This window comes from Mustela erminea, chromosome 8 (assembly GCF_009829155.1).
Source record: "Mustela erminea isolate mMusErm1 chromosome 8, mMusErm1.Pri, whole genome shotgun sequence".
NCBI lineage: Eukaryota > Metazoa > Chordata > Mammalia > Carnivora > Mustelidae > Mustela > Mustela erminea.
Window position 1 is genome coordinate 66,196,410 of NC_045621.1, and position 16,403 is coordinate 66,212,812.

The following is a 16,403-nucleotide window of genomic DNA, read 5'->3' on the forward strand; positions in this document are numbered from 1 at the left end:
GTTGGGGACTACCTAAAGGCCTGGAAGAGCAAAATAGCAAAGATTTTGTCCATGGTCTCAGTGACTTATGAAACCTTAAGAGAGCTTTCCTTTTCCATGTTTTCTTCCCCCAGAACTTGCCTTCATAGTATTTTCATTGGTAGGAGGGGTAACTTGTGTTTATGCTTATAAGGGAAAAAAATATTTTTTGCTACTATTATATGTCTAATATAAAAGTGAGAAGCCCCTTGGGAGTTTGATGAATAGGGTCTCTGAAAGTCTCTGTAATTTTTATTAATAAACTTATTTATCTTTAGTTTTTATTTATTTAAGTAATCTCTATACCCACATGGGGCTTGAACTCATGACCCCAAGATCAAGAGTCACATGCTCTTCTGACTGAGCCAGCCAGATGCTCCAGTCTCTGGAATTTTTAAAGACCTCTCTTCTCACTAAGCGCCCGCATCTTCCAGGTAGAATCCTATCCCTTTTCTGTCAAACTACTGTTAGTCCCCAAGATCTAGCTCATTTATTGCCTACTCTTCAGCTTTTTTTCTCATTCTCACAAGAAAACGTAGTCTTCCATCCTCTCATGTCACTTCATTCAGGTTTATTGTAACACTTTCTGCTCAAATTGCAATGAATTGTTTATAAGTCTGTCTTTTCCCTTCCCCCCTGCAGCTTCTCTGGGCTAGCCTCTCCTTGAGACGAAGAACTGTGTTCTGCTCATCTTTAGATGAACCACAGAGGGCCCTTACTATTTTATTTCAAAGCATGCGTAACTTGAGCACCGTTAACTGAAAGTGCCTTTACTTCCAAACTACCCTCTTGCCCAGACACTGGATAGTCTATAGGTCCCTAACATTTTCATCAACAGAATCATTCTGAGAATGTTTTGTTCCTAAGAAGGCTTTCCATATCCTGCAAACATCTCACCTGAGTGAAGTAATACCATTCTCTATCCATGAACAAAGGAGATCTGCATTAATTGTCAGAGGAGAATAGTAACCTGAAGATTTGGAACATGAGGTTTGATGGAGGAAGTCTATACTGCCTGGTCAAGTTCAGGAGTGGGACAAGGAGTAGGGGATCTAGCTGCTGGAGTAGGGAGGAGATACAGCCGTAAAGCCATGTGGGCCTCCAGAAGTGGAAATGGGGGTGTGAAAAGGAATGTGTGGAACTTGAATACATCCTTTGCCTAAATTACAGTTTGTCCAGGACCAGCACTGGTTGGACTCAAACCTGTTCTGCTGCATAGGGATGTTGCTCTGAGGCTGGAATAAATGTCACATGTCAGCGATGCATCGGTTCTGGCAGAGAGGTGTATGTGAATTTCATTTTTTTTTCCCCCCTGGATGGATTAGGTCTTCTTTGATAGATATCAACAGTCTAGGCTCTAGTACTTTTGTGAACACATGTCATATCATTTACAAGCAAACTGCATCAGAAAACATGGAGAAGGCAGGAAATATGAAGAGCTTTTTCTTCTTTTTAAAGACTTTATTTATTTATTTGACAGAGAGAGACACAGAGAGAGAGGGAACACAAGCAGGGGGAGTGGAGAGGGAGAAGTAGGCTTCCCGCGGAGCAGGGAGACTGATATGGGGCTCGATCCCAGGACCCTGGGATCATGACCTGAGCCAAAGGCAGGCACTTAACCGACTGAGCCACCCAGGCACCCTGAGCTTTTTTTTTTTTTTTTCTTTATATGGCTCTACTAGTGGGGAGATTTTTATCATGAGGATGGACTGAACTAACAGCTTCTGCCAATGTGGCAATAAAATGCAGAAAACAGAGGGCCTCTGCTCCACTATTGACCAAATTAGGAAAAGGAAGCCTGTTGTCTCCTTGAATTCTGATGATCCAGTACAGTTGTTTGGTGGGCTGATACCTTGTTCATGAGTTTTAAAGCTTAAAGGAGGAAAGAAGGAGTTGCTATTTTTCCTCAGCTCTACAAAATTTTGAAATCGCTGGGTCACCAATCTTTAAAGCTATAGTTCACATTCTAAATGAAAAAGAAAAAAAAGCCATCTCACAAAACAAACTGAGTGTTGCTAGGGGTTGGGGGGGATGTGGAGAGGGTGTTTGGGTGATAGACATTGGGGAGGGTGTCTGCTATGGTGAGTGCTATGGAGTGTGTAAGCCTGATGATTCAAAGACCTGTACCCCTGGGGCAAATAATACATTATATGTTAATAAAAATAATTCTTTAAAAAGCAGCAAAAACATTGGTTTGGCTTCCTTCTAAGCAGATAGTCCAGAGGTGTTAATTATGCAGAACTTCCTAAGATGCCAGACAACTGCCAATTAAAAGTCAATACAGGAATGAGAGAGGGGTTTCTTTGGGCTTTGAATTACCCATGTGCATGTTAAAGGCTGTGCACTCAGAAAAGAGAGTGCATTTGTTATGTTGTGTATCTTTCTTCTATAAAAGAGCTGGGAGGACAGGCTGGTGTTTTATTTACTCTTGTTGCCTTCCCTCCACAAAACTACAGCCTATTCGATATATTATCAATGTTCTTTGCTTGAGAGATTAATTACCCACCTCCCCACTGCCCATTTATTGATATTCACTCTCAAAGCCATAGATGAATGCCAGGGGAGAAAGTGAAAAACTTGCAGAACAAAATCTAACAACACCCTTTTTCTTTTGGCCTCCTCCAACTGTTTCCTTCTTTCTTTCTTTCTTTTTTTTTTTTTTTTTGTAGCTGTTTTAAGTTATCTTAATGTATCAAATCTAAAACAAATCCTTATTACTTTTAGGATAGGTAGGTATATAAAAACAAGCTTTTTTGCATACAAAATACTATGGTGTGTTTTATACAACTACTGAATTTGACTCCGTGCATTTTTATGAGCTGCGGTATTATGGCTGGAATTAGAACACTGCGAGCACAGCAGTCATCACACCAGCCCTGGTCTGTCCCACATTGGCTTTGTAAACATCACCCACACAACCTGTTGATAAGACAAAGTGGACTTCATTACTTACCACAGTAATGGAGACCAGCACCTCTCAAAGTTTTGGCAGTGTCCTGGAGAAGGAAAAGCAGGATCAGAACATTCTTTTTTTTTTTAGACTTTATTTATTTATTTGACAGACGGAGATCACAAGTAGGCAGAGAGGCAGGCAGAGAGAGAGAGAGAGGGGGCGGGAAGCAGGCTCCCTGCTGAGCAGAGAGCCTGATGTGATGCGGGCTCAATCATGACCTGAGCTGAAGGCAAAGCCTTAACCCACTGAGCCACCCAGGTGCCCCACGACATTCTTTTTTAAGGTGGGTCTTTCAAAGCGAGGGGGCTTGATAAGGGTTGGGTAAGGATCACAAAACAAAAGTCTGCGATTGACGGGGAGAACAAGGTGAGGATTTTTGAGCCCAGGGATTCAAAGAATCCTAAAGGGTAAATCGCTGTTGATATTTTCCATTGAAGAGTTGATGGTCTAAGATCTTGCAGGGAGTTCCGGTATTGAATACTGGAAAAAGAAATCCATGCCAGTGGAGAGTCATTTCCCTGTAGACAGTATGGTGTGGTTTAGGTTCTCAGTATCCAGACAGACTTTTGGATCGATGGTTTCAGTTCTCAGATCTACTCAGATAACTTGCTCTGGTAATAGATGAACTGAAACTGATTTTTTTCATTTGCAGCTTCTTTCTTAGCAGCAATTTGGCGTGAGACTTTATATTTCAGCATTGCTTTGCAGTAATTTATTGGCTTATGAGCTTATACCTTGTTTTAGGGAAAATTTAAACAGGAAAATTTTCCAAATGCCCCCTAGCAGTTACCACGGGGAAACCTGCAACAAATTCTGTAAACCCAGAGAGGGCAGCAGAGGGAAGCCGAATTCTGTGCGTGATTATTTAAACAGCAGCCATCATTTTGGACAATTTTTAAGAAGGAACTGAAGATGAAATCATGGGTCCTGGGTACTTTCCAAGAGAAGAAATCCTCTGAAGCAGGCAGGAAATTGCCATCGTTTAAAAGTTCCAGCTCTGTCTTCAGACCACTTGTCTCTTTCTCTTTAAGTTGGAAACAGAGAGATTGTGTGGGATCATTGTAAGCTCCATTTCAGATTCTTTCTTAACCCAGTTCCCACATAGGATATAAATTCCTTTAGATGGCTCTGACTTCCATTTTCTCTTCCCAACACACGTCAGTAGTCACAGTTTCGGGGGCTCTGGGGGCAGTGAGGCATCCTTAGCCAAAAAGGCTGTCGAGGGCTGAAGCTGGGAAGATGCTTTGAAACAAATGTGAACACTGTATTTACATTTAAATTAAAATGGGAACTTCTAATAGGTTATGCTTCTGCAAGGTGTGTGCAGTGCATCTGCTGAGGTCTATTGTTTATTCATGCTGTAAATCCTTTGAAATGTGTTAAAATGCTTCCCACTCATTATAAAGCTCCTGCCACCCCTGGATTATGACTTTGATGTCACCAATCCTGCTTCAAAGGGTTCTTTCTGGGCTATTAATCACAGTTTAGCCTCTGAAGATATCGCCAGAGAAAACATTTGGACATCTTTGTGCTAGACTTGCTAAAAACTTTGAGATCTCAAGTGTCTTGCATAGGCACAAATTGCAGCATTTCCTTTCATTGACAACTTTTTATTTTGCTACAGAATCAAATGACATCGTCAGTAAAGTAGCAAACAAATCTTCAAGCACTGAGTTTGGGAGGCTAGGGATAGGAGAGGAGATTAAGAGTAGGTGGGTGGTGAGGGGAGAAGAGTGTCTGGACAGGCCACTGAGCTCCGTTAAAGGTTAAAAAAAAAAACATTGGGAATCAGAGTGGCCAAGACATGGAGGTTCAAAGTAGAGGTTGCCTTATCATTAGTTTTTAGACTGACCAGTTCTCATAGTAGCAAATTAGTAAGATTCCTTAGTATTCTCTTGCCTTCTACTCTCTGTTTTGAGACCTGTGTGGATGGACTATTCACAGCAAGTAATGATAATAATAATATTAATAATAATCAGTGCTGGCTAACATGAAGTGAGCGCTTACCTTGAACAAACTCTGCATTGACAGTGCTTGTCGTGAATTACCCTCATGGAATGCCCATAACAACCGTCAGAATGAGGTAATACTGTCTTCATGTTATAGATAAGGAAACCAGGGCACTGAGATATTAGCTAACGTGTTCACACCCCAGGCAAATGCAAAAACCCATCAGTCCCCAAAACTCAGTGGCTGATGCCCATGCTCTCCGTGTCCTCTGGTCTACTGCATGGCAGGCTTTCTCCCCGTGTGCCAGGGGGCCCATTCTTCCAGATCTGCTGATCAGTGTCTATGTCTTAAAATTTTACAGTGGGGTTCTCAATTGCCCAATTTCCTTTTTGGGAAAATTCCCAGCATCTTTTTTCTTGCTTACCCATCTCTTTCAAATTCTTAACAGTATCCTAGTTCGAAAATTTTTTTTTATTGTGATAAAAACACATAACATGAGACCTGCCCTCCTAACACATTTTTAAGTATATAGTACAGTATCATTCACTATGTGCACATTGTTGGAAAGCCGATCTCTAGAACTTTTTCATCTTGCATTACTGAAACTCTACCCACTGAGCAAAAAATTCCCCATTTCTCTGCTCTCGCAGGCCCTGGCAACCAACATTCTACTCTCTGTTTTTATGAGCTTATCTGTTTTAGATACATCATATAAGAGAAATCATGCAGTATTGTCTGCAGCATAATGTCCCAGGTTCGTCTGTGTTGTCTCAAATGGCAAGACATCCTTCTTTTATAAGGCTGAATAATATTCCATTGTACGGATCCACCACATTTTTTTTGTATCCACTCATCCTTTGGTGAATATTTAATTTGTTTTCACAGCTTGGCTGTTGTAAACAATGCTGCAGTGAACATGGGAGGCACATACCTCTTCATGATTCTTTTTCCAGTTGTTTTGGATAAATACCCAGAGGTGGACTTATTGGATTACATGGTATTCTATTTTTATTTTTTTAAGAACCTCCACACTATTTTCCATATTGGCTGCACTACTTTATATTCCTACTAGCAATGAGTGCACCAAGGTTCTAGTTTCTCCATATCTTTGCCAATACTTGTTATTTTTCTGTTGTTGCTATTATTGTTTTATACAATGACCATCCTAATAGTATAAAGTGATATCTCATTGAGGTTTTGATATGCATTTCCATGATTCTTGGTGATGCTGGGCATCTTTTATATAGCTGTTGGCCATTTTTATATCCTCTTTGGAGAAATGCCTATTCAAGTCCTTTGCCCATTTTTACTTTGTTATCCTTTTTATATTTTTTTAAAGTTTCATTTATTTATTTTGTAGAGAGAGCATGCATGCACACACACACAGGGGGAGGGGCAGAGGGAGAAAGAGAATCCCAGGCAGACTCCCCACTGTTTGTGGAGCCCAAGGTAGGGCTCAATCCTACAGCCCAGAGATCATGATCTGAGCTGAAATCAAGAGTTAGATGCTTAAACAACTGAGCCACCCAGGCACCCCTCCTGTGTCCATTTTTAAATCAGATTATGTTATTTTATTTTTTGCTGTTGAGTTATAGGAGTTCCTTATAGATCTGGGAAATTAACCCCTTCTATGGTCTGGAAATATTTGGTCTGTAGGTTGCCTTTTCCCCTCTGTTGATTGTTTCCTTTCCTGTGCAGAAGCTTTTGATTTGATGTAAACCCGCATGTCTATTTTTGCTTTTATTGCCTGTGCTTTTGATATCCTATCCAAGAAATCATTGCTAAGGTCAGTGTTATGAAGCTTTCCCCCGCCCTTTTTTTTTTTTTTTCCCCTAGGAGTTTTATAGCTTCAGGTCTTACATTTAAGTCTTTAATCCAGGAGGAATTGAATTTTGTGTAAGATAGGTGTCCAGTTTCTTTTCTTTCTTTCTTTTTTTAATTTTTTTTTTTGCACTTGGATATTGAGTTTTCCAAACACAATTTGTTGAAGAGACCACCCTTTCCCCATTGTATAATCTTGATATCCACCTTAAAGATGATTTGACCATATATACATAGATTTATTTCTGGGCTCTGTATTCTGGTCCATTGTCCTGTATGTTTTTCTTTATGCCAGTACCATTCTGTTTTGATTACTGTTACTTTATAAAATATTTTGAAATCAGGAAATATGAAGCTTTCAGCTTTTCTTTTCCTTCTCAAGATCATTTGGAGTTTTGGATCTTTTGTGGTTCTAGAAGCTGAATTTTAGGGTTTTATTAATGTTTCTGTGAAAATGCCATTAAGATTTTCATGGGGATTACATTAAATCTATAGATCTTTTTGAATATCGTGGACATTTTAACAATATTAGATGTTTTAATCCATGAACACATAAAATATGCCACAAAAAAATGTGCCACCTTGGCATAAAGATTATTTGAGCCGAAGGTAATTGAGAAGATGTAGATATAAGAAAAGCTCCCTGCCTTCCCTGTTTACATAAAAGCAAGACATAAATTTTTAGAGATATCCCCCCACCCCTCTCTACCAGGAAAGACAGAAGTTAATCACCAGAGACAATTCTAGACCTTTATCAGCCCAGAGACAGCACCAGAGGAATCTGTATAACAAAACTTTACTAACTTGACCTTACCTTCCATTAGCTTCCTCATATATTTACTTTCCCATAATTTATTGCCCCTAAAAACTCAAAGATCTTTGGTCACTTACCTAGAAATTTATTGTTATTTTGTTAAGATACTGTGTGAGCCCAATTCTTACTACCGCTTGAGTTACTTATCACCAAATACTCCTGTGTGTATGTGTGATACATGCATTAAGAAACCTCTGTTTATTTTTCTCTTGTTAATCTGTCTTCTGTCAGTCTATTTGCCCTAGGAAATTAACAAAAGATGGGTAACATAAGATGAGTAGAGGAAAAAGATTCTTTTCCTCCCCAAGAACAAGGTGTCTTTATATTTATTTGTGTGTCTTCTTTAATTTCTTCCAGGAATGTTTTCAGAGTACAAGTCTTTTACCTCCTTGGTTAAGTTTATTTCTAAATATTTTATTCTTTTTGATGCCATTGTAAATAGGATTTTCTTAATTTTCTTTGCAAATTTTCATTGTTAGTGCATAGAAATACAACTGTTTTTTTGATGCTGATTTTATATCTTACAATATAAGATTGCTGAATTGATTTATTAGTTCTAACAGGATTTTTGGTAGGATCTTTAGGTTTTCTATATATAAGATCATGTCTTCTATGAGCAGAGATCGTTTTACTTCTTTCTTTACAATTTGGATGTCTTTTATTTCTTTTTCTTGCCTGATTGCTTAAACTTGAGTGCTAGTTGAATAGAAGTGGTGGAAATGAGCATTCTTGTCCTGTTCCTGATCTTAGAGGAAAATGCTTTTGATCTTTCACTGTTGAATATGTTAGCTATCGGCTTTTCACATATGTCCTTTTTATGTTGTGGCAATTTCCTTCTATTGCTAGTTTATTGAGTGAATTGGGGAGTTTTTTATTATTTATTTTTTGCTTACAAGACTAATATAAATACAATTTCTATTATAAATTACAATTTATAAATTATTATAATTTATTTATAATTTATATCATTCAAGTTTCAAAATTCAAATTCTTCTAAATTTTTCATATTCAGAGAATATCATTTGGAAAATTAATAAAACTACAAGGACATAAAGGGAAAATATTACTCATGATTCTGTTCCTTAATTTTTCCTTCACTTTAGCTTTTTGTCTTTCTTGCTCAGGTAACTTGGCCCAGACAAGAGCCAGGATAACAGCAGCCTCAAGATCTTTGCCTCCACATTTCAGTGCTGGGAGAACCAAAGTGAGTAGCAGGTTTGGACTCAAAATAATGTGGACCCTGGGGTGCTCCTGCCTTGGGGATAATCCTAGAGTAGGCGACTTTAGTTTCTCTGGCCCATGGGAAGTCTGGTTAAGAAATGGAAGGCATTTAGGAAATAAGAGGTTAGGAAATTTGAAACAACAGCATGGAATCTTTAAAATCCTGTGTTACAAAAGAAAATGTCTCCTGTACCATTTTAACTTTAGTTCTTTGGGGACTGAATTAAACTCAACCTGAAAAAGTAACAGAAGAAAAAACAAATTTTAATTATATATACACACAGGAATTCAAAAAATTTACTTAAAGGGGTAGTTAGAATTTGAGGCTTATATACCCTCTTAATAGGGGATGAATGGGGGATAGGGGCACTTGTGGGAGAACAAATGACTTTTGGGAAAAACAAATGGTCCCTTAGGAGAATAGATGGGAGATATGATAGTTTTGTGATAGTGTCTGTTTAGGCAATTTCTTGGAAATCCCAGTGCTCATTTCTCATCTCTGGTGATAGGAGTCAGTCTTCCATGGCAGGTTGTGAAACTGCCAGGGAGGAGATTTATGGCAGTTGGATGATCTTGAGAGGCCCTGTTTTTAGCCAGATAAGGGGAGTTCAGAAAAAGCCTCTTCTTGCAACTGTTGATTCTCAGATGTTCAACTCAAAATAATACCTATGCCACCATGGCATATTCTGGACCCCTTCATGTGATTCTCAGAAAGACCACTTAAGATACAGAACAATGACACTTGAAAGTAAAGTCTTTCTAGGAAGAGATGAAGTCCTCTTCCTTGAGGCTGTCACCAACCTACAGAGGAGGGTAACAGGGACCAAATAGAGTCAGCAGGGAGGAAAGAAATCAAACCATTTCCTGTCGTTCTGCTTTGCTCTCTGAAATATAAGGAGTGTACTTGTCTGTGCAAACGGAATGTTAGAAGGGTTAATAAATATCCCACTGTAAAAATTTTTTTAAAATATTTTATTTATTTATTTGACAGAGATCACAAGTAAGCAGAGAGGCAGGCAGAGAGAGAGGGGGAAGCAGGCTCCCTCAGGGAGCCTGATGCGGGGCTCAATCTCAAGACTCTGAGATTATGACCTGAGCCAAATGTGGAGGCTTAAGCCACTGAGCCACTGAGCTACCCAGGTGACCCCACTGTAAAATATTTTTAACTATTAAATTCTTCCAGCTAATGTTTCACAAGGATCTCAAGGATTGGCTGGTTAATGTTCATTGTACATACTAACACCAACACCCAAATATCCAAAAGGTGATAGAGTAATAAAATAAGTAGATCACATTTCTGAATTTTCATATATTTTTATTTACATTGAACATTGAATTATTTAATAAAAAATAACAACTTCAGCCACACAGAATACTGTTGAATAGTCTCAAAATTGATACAGACATAGATATTGATATTTAACTTTCTTTGAGAATGAAAAACTTAGCTCTACATAATAGGGACGCAGATCATTTTTGTTAACAATAATGTTTTTACCCACGTTGCTATTATAAACACTTGTATTACTTTTTCAGTCTTGTGAGTTTGTAGCAAGATATTAGGACTATATAACATGGGTTATATGGACCCCTAGGAGAGATTTACATCAGAGTTTCATTGGTTCTAATAGCCTCTTGATATTATTACATGTAAAATTTGTAAATACAGTTGATTCTTATTCTTCATGAAATTATGTTCTGTCAAGTTGCTGTGAACACTGAATCAGTCAATACAGAAGCATTGCTCCTAGGGGATTTATGTGGTTAGGTTCCCAAAAGCCTCTGCTCACAACATTGTTGTCAACCAATTAGTATATAATCTTGTTTCATGTGTGTTTCTATTTAGAAGCACATTATTTAATATATATTTCTTGCAAATAATTATATGTAGTATTTTTTATATAAAATAATATTTTATTTTTTAAAAGATTTGTTTCTTTATTTTAGAGAGCAGAGAGAGAACTAGAGCAAGACCAAATGCAAGTGGGATGTGGGCTGAAGGATAGGGAGAAAATCTCAAGCAGATTCCCCACTGAGCATGGAGCCTGATGCAGTGTCCTGAGATCATGATTTAAGCCGAAACCAAGAGTTGGATGCTTAACCTACTAAGCCACCCAGGAGCCCTGAAAATAATATTTTAATTACAGTATTTGTGTCATTGAATAAAGGCCAACAGCACTATAACTATGCCTGAATGAAGCTTATCTGATGCACATATGTTCTCCAAGAGGTATTTAATAGCCTTCTTGCACTTAGAAAGACAAGATAGCATTCTAGCACCATGCTTGGAGGCTATTTTATTTATTTATTTTTTTTAAGATTTTATTTATTTACTTGACAGAGAGAGATTACAAGTAGGCAGAGAGGCAGGCAGAGAAAGGAAGGGAAGCAGGCTCCCTGCCGAGGAGAGAGCCCAATGCGGGACTCGATCCCAGGACCCTGGGATCATGACCTGAGCCGAAGGCAGAGGTTTTAACCCACTGAGCCACTCAGGAGCCCCTTAGGGGTTATTTTATACAGTGAAATCATTAGCCAAAAGCACAAAAATGCAGAACATTTGGCACTTCAATAACCCAGAAAAGGATACTTGCTTATAGCATGAGAGCTAAAACAGGAAGGCAGAGCATCACGTTGTTCAAACTGAGCTGGAAACACATGCATCAGGTGATCAAAGTTTTCTCCACTCCGTATGTCTATGAATGATCATGAAAGCATTGCAGGTACTGATTTGGGGGTTAAAAATAAATTTTAGAAAGTAGGCACATCCACAGATACAGGATCCACAAAGAATGAGGAGCAACTATATTTGTTTTTTTGGAAACACTGGCTCCCACTAGATTCTGAAAGAGACCATGACACAAAAAAATTAAAGACTCCCCTGTAATACTCTTTATCAGCCCACATTACTGTCCTTCCTTCAGTTTGATTTTGTGGCTATTGGATTCTGCTAGGACCCTGCTCCCTTGCCCTCCACACCCCGAATACCAGCACAGTTACCTTTCTCTAAACTGCCTCCTGTTGTTCAGGCCTTGCCTGTGTGACAAGTGTGCCCTCTAGTATATGGCATATATTTACATCATTATAATAATAATGTATATCGGGGCGCCTGGGTGGCTCAGTGGGTTAAGCCGCTGCCTTCGGCTCGGGTCATGATCTCAGAGTCCTGGGATCGAGCCCCACATCGGGCTCTCTGCTCAGCAGGGAGCCTGCTTCCTCCTCTCTCTCTGCCTGCCTCTCTGCCTGCTTGTGATCTCTGTCTGTCAAATAAATAAATAAAATCTTTAAAAAACAATAATGTATATCATTGAGATGAAAGTAACTCGTGATTTGGTTTCATTTGGAAGAGGGATGAGTTGAAAGTTCTAGTTAAGGCACCAGAAAATACGTTTCACGACAGCAATAGTTTTTCTGTCTTGGCCAAGGTCCGATAACACAGGTGGTCTTTTTAGGAAGCTGGCCTCCAGCACATTCAGCAGCACCACACTGTGATGCACGGATAGTGTCAATGCCAGTCTTGCTTTTCCATTCAGGGCTGTGCAGGCTTTGAGAGGAGTGATGCTGTAGGGCTTTTTTCCTTAAAGGGTGGTTGAATCACTTGATAGCAGTAAAAATTCTTGACAAAGATGCTGTCAGGAAGACAAATATAAGCACCTGTGAGGTTTCAGGATGCAAATAGTGGGCACTTACTGAGATCAGGAAAAAAATCTTTCTGTTTTTTTCGGCGATAACTGAAATCTAGATGGTTTATGAGACTTCTTGGAATCTGTCTTTATCCTAGAGTAAATTTTGTTGACAGATGAGGCAAGTAATTTTAGTAATACCATGCTTTCAGACCCATGTTGTAAGTAATATCAAATCACATAGAAAGGCAGTATATAATGTTTAAGAAGTAAGGTTTTGGAATCAGAACTGGGTTCAGATGTAGGCATGGCCAACAACTAGTTGCAAGACTGGATAATTTCTCTAGAATCTCTGAGCCTTAACCTCCTATTAGGTACAATAGGAATAATAATAGTACTTACTTCATAGGATCATTTTGAGACCTCATTGGCATAATATAGGCAAAGTGGTTACTGCAGTAATTTTTTTTTACCTTGGAACAATAGATGTTTTATTACTCTTGTTTTGATACCCATCTAAAACTCCATGTGTGGAGTCCATACGTATACTGAAACTCGCTCATTTCCTGTGCACTTGGAGTCTGTGTTACAATTTGTAAAGCTGACTCAGGACTACTTTAAACACTAACCAGTGCCTCTTACAAGGAATTGGGCAGGACATTTGTCATGTGGGCAGAAAGCAGGCTTGCTCATCTCCAGTTGACTTATATCATTGTATAAATTGGCACTGGATGAGAAAGGATATTGGGTTAGACATACAATTGTTTGATCCCGAATATTGGTTCTGCTGATCATTTTGAAATTGGTTTCATTGGAAGTATTTTCTCTGCCAATAAGTGAAAAGATCTTTTTGCTGTGTTGCATGGGTGCTAGTACTTGCCATCTTGCCATTGAAGAAAACTGCATCTTTGACATTCATCACTAGACTAGAACTAAGTCAATCATGGTAATAATGGAAGGAAACTGATACACTTCTTGCATGTGTGTGAGGTGGTAGCATTTACTGAGCAGTTTTCCTAATAAGGAAAACAGAGGTTTTGAGAAGTTGAATAGCAAGTCCAAGTCCATACAAGAAATAAGTGGGGGAGCCAGGTTTTGAACCAGGATGTCCAGTTCCAAAACTCTGTGTTCCATGGCATATATCCTCTAAACCCAGGAAAGCTTTTCTAGGGTCTTTTCCCCCTATCTGAGGTAAAAGCTTATCAGATCCTCTGGAGAAGACTGTTTCTTGGGAATGCCCTATCTTTGAGAAGAACTATATGCTAGATGATGTCCCTAAAGAAATCTACTTTCTGGATTCTTTCTAAAAGATTTTTCTTTTTTAATTAAATGAAGCTACTTTTAACTAAATTAGCTCAGGATGACAAACTTTTATGTCAGACCACAACCTTAACTTCTGTTTTGGTTTGGATTTTTTTGGCATTCTTTCGGGTTCATGATAGACCTGGTGCAGACAGAGGTGAGGTTTGTGCCGAGTCTCCTTGTTTGAAGTACCAAGAGACTCAACTTCTGCTATGTCCCTTGTCCAAAGTCCCTCTTTCAAATCCACTCCATGTTCAGGACAACCTTGTGACTATACTAGAAGTCCTTGACCAATGTAAGACCTTTCCAAATTCTTAAATTAGCAAGTTATTTATTCGTTAAAATTCTTTAAAATACTAACTATGTAGGTGATAAACTGTGGACAAGCATTAGTACTTCCAAGCTGTATGTAATGCCAAACGGGTTTTTATTTCCTTCCCAAGAGTTACTCTGTATGTGAGTAGAAGGACAGCACTTGGTAATGCTGGGTAGTTAGGGGAGCCCAACAGACTTACAACTTTTGGAGTGCAAATTAGTGCTTCATTCTTTATTTTTCCAGTTTGCTGCAGAGGACAAGTGCTGGTCTTGAAAACAGTTCTTAGTATACCTTTTAAATTATGTAACAGCACAATTAATATCCACCGAGGATTTTCTGACCACTAAACTGTTAAATTATCAAATGCCAAGGGCCCATTGTATGTTCTGAGGGAAGCTAACAGGTAAATCCTACTAATAGAGAAATATGGATGAGTTTTTAAACTGCCTTTTTACTGTGCCCTAGGGCTGCCCTGAAGGGTTGGCACTGCCTGACTATTTTGAATAAAAAGAGAAGGAAATGAGGGAGGAAAAGCAAGGTTCAAAGTAAGACAGGGTTCTTCAGGGAGTGTCTCTGAATAAAAGGAAGTGGTAGAGAAATTCCCAAGTTTAGAATGTATGTGTGTATGTTTATGTTTGGGAGTGTGTGTGAAGGTCAGGTTGAGAGGAAAGAAATTAAAGAGAAAAAAAGTTCAAGAAAACTTAGAATTTACAGTTTGGCAGAAGGCAGACCCCAACCAACATCCTCTTCCCTTTAATCCTGATTTGTGACCCCAAACCTCACCAGCTCCGAACTCCATCCTCCAGAGAGGGATGGGATGGGCAAAGAAGACTTCCAGAATGCAGTATAGTCTCTGCACGTGGGGCAGGTGGTAGTGTCTATTTTTCCCTTTTCTCTCTTAGAATAGCCTTCCTGCTCAACACCAAGCTTTAATTTCCTCCTTCCTCATTAAAAAAAATGAAAAAATCAAACCATAGGCGGCGGTACCATAGCTTCAGCTGCATGCATATGAGCTGATGGCTTTGGAAATGCATACAACATGCAGCCTAGGAAAGGAAACCGCCCTGCCCCCCCGTCATTGCCTCAGAAGTGATAGCCCCATATTCCTGCTCACTATGCAGGTTGCTCTTCTAGTTCTTAAAAACTTAGCTCCCCATTTATTCCTTTTCTTAAATAAACTTTTCTTGAAGCCAACTGAAGCATTTCCTTCCACTATGCACCATTTCCTAACTACCCCTCAAGGTAGGTCTCATTATTTGTCCCCACCCTCATGCCCTCAACCCTTCTAGCACCCTCTTCGCACTTTTGCTGAACGAGCTTGCAGACATCCTCACCCCGTGGGGTGGTGGCTGTCTGCACAGCCATCCACCAAGCACAACACACTTGCTGACCGCGGCATCTCCAGTTCAGACATTCCTGCTTCATCCCCTTGCCACCTGTTCTGAGCAGATGGGAGGCTGCCATGGCAGAGGCTGGCGCTAAAATGCCACTCGTGCACTTTGCAAACCAAATAGCTTATATGTGCAGGAGTGGGGGTTTTTATTGTTGAGGTACAATAACAAAACAGGCTGTTTCCTACAGTTGTTTTTATTCATAAATTTCTTCCAGTCAGCCTAGGTGGTTGGGATAGATGATTGAGAACAGGTGTATCTCAAGCTCCAGTCTCCAGTGAGCACGTGGGAGCTGTGTGATGTGGGAGGGTGGCAGGAAGGGGACTACAGCTCATCTAATTCCCTGCAGTCCAACCTGGGCTTTAAGCCCATGTCTTTGTAATCACCCAGCCTCATGGGTCATTGCCCAGTTTTCTTTTAAGAACTAGTTTGGTCTCATGCATCCTTATTGGAGAGCTTAACAGGGGCCCATTAGAACATCAAGAAATACAGAAATAATAGTGATGGGAATTTATACCAAGACTTCACAGTATGGTACTTCACAGAATGGGGTCCATTCTCAAGCGAGTAGGATAGTGCAAATTTTGTTTTTCTTTTATAGGTCTTCAAACTTCTCCCACAGTTTTCACTATCATGTTCTAAACGTCAAGGTCCCTCGGGTATTTAACCAAAAAACCTTTCAGATTTTGGAAGAACCAGAAAATGCCTATACCCTAAAACTACTTCCCTTTGCCTCTGCTCTAGGTGGACACTCTGGAGGTGATACGACATCCCGAAGAAACCACCAACATGAAGAGACAGACCATGGCTTCTTACTTCCGGGTACGGAGTCCTTTTGATCTCTATTCTACCTGTTTCCAAAAAGGACTGCCATCCCTTCCTGTGAGAGGCCCAGATATGATGGAATTAGTGAAATAAGAGCAAAGTACAAGAGTTAGTTAAGAAAGGTGGGAGTGTGGGGAGAGAAAAATTAAAGTGGAGAGCCCACCTCTACGTA

General features: G+C 39.5%; 1 protein-coding gene across 1 annotated transcript in view; it reads left to right on the top strand.

Moving 5' to 3' along the window:
- The window catches only part of MYO3B (myosin IIIB), a 296,489-nt gene that overhangs the window by 120,269 nt on the left and 159,817 nt on the right, over positions 1-16,403 (top strand). The window contains exons 15-16 of the mRNA XM_032354332.1: positions 8,681-8,760; positions 16,151-16,228. Coding sequence (XP_032210223.1) covers positions 8,681-8,760; positions 16,151-16,228 — 158 coding nt within the window. The remainder of the gene's footprint in view (positions 1-8,680; positions 8,761-16,150; positions 16,229-16,403) is intronic.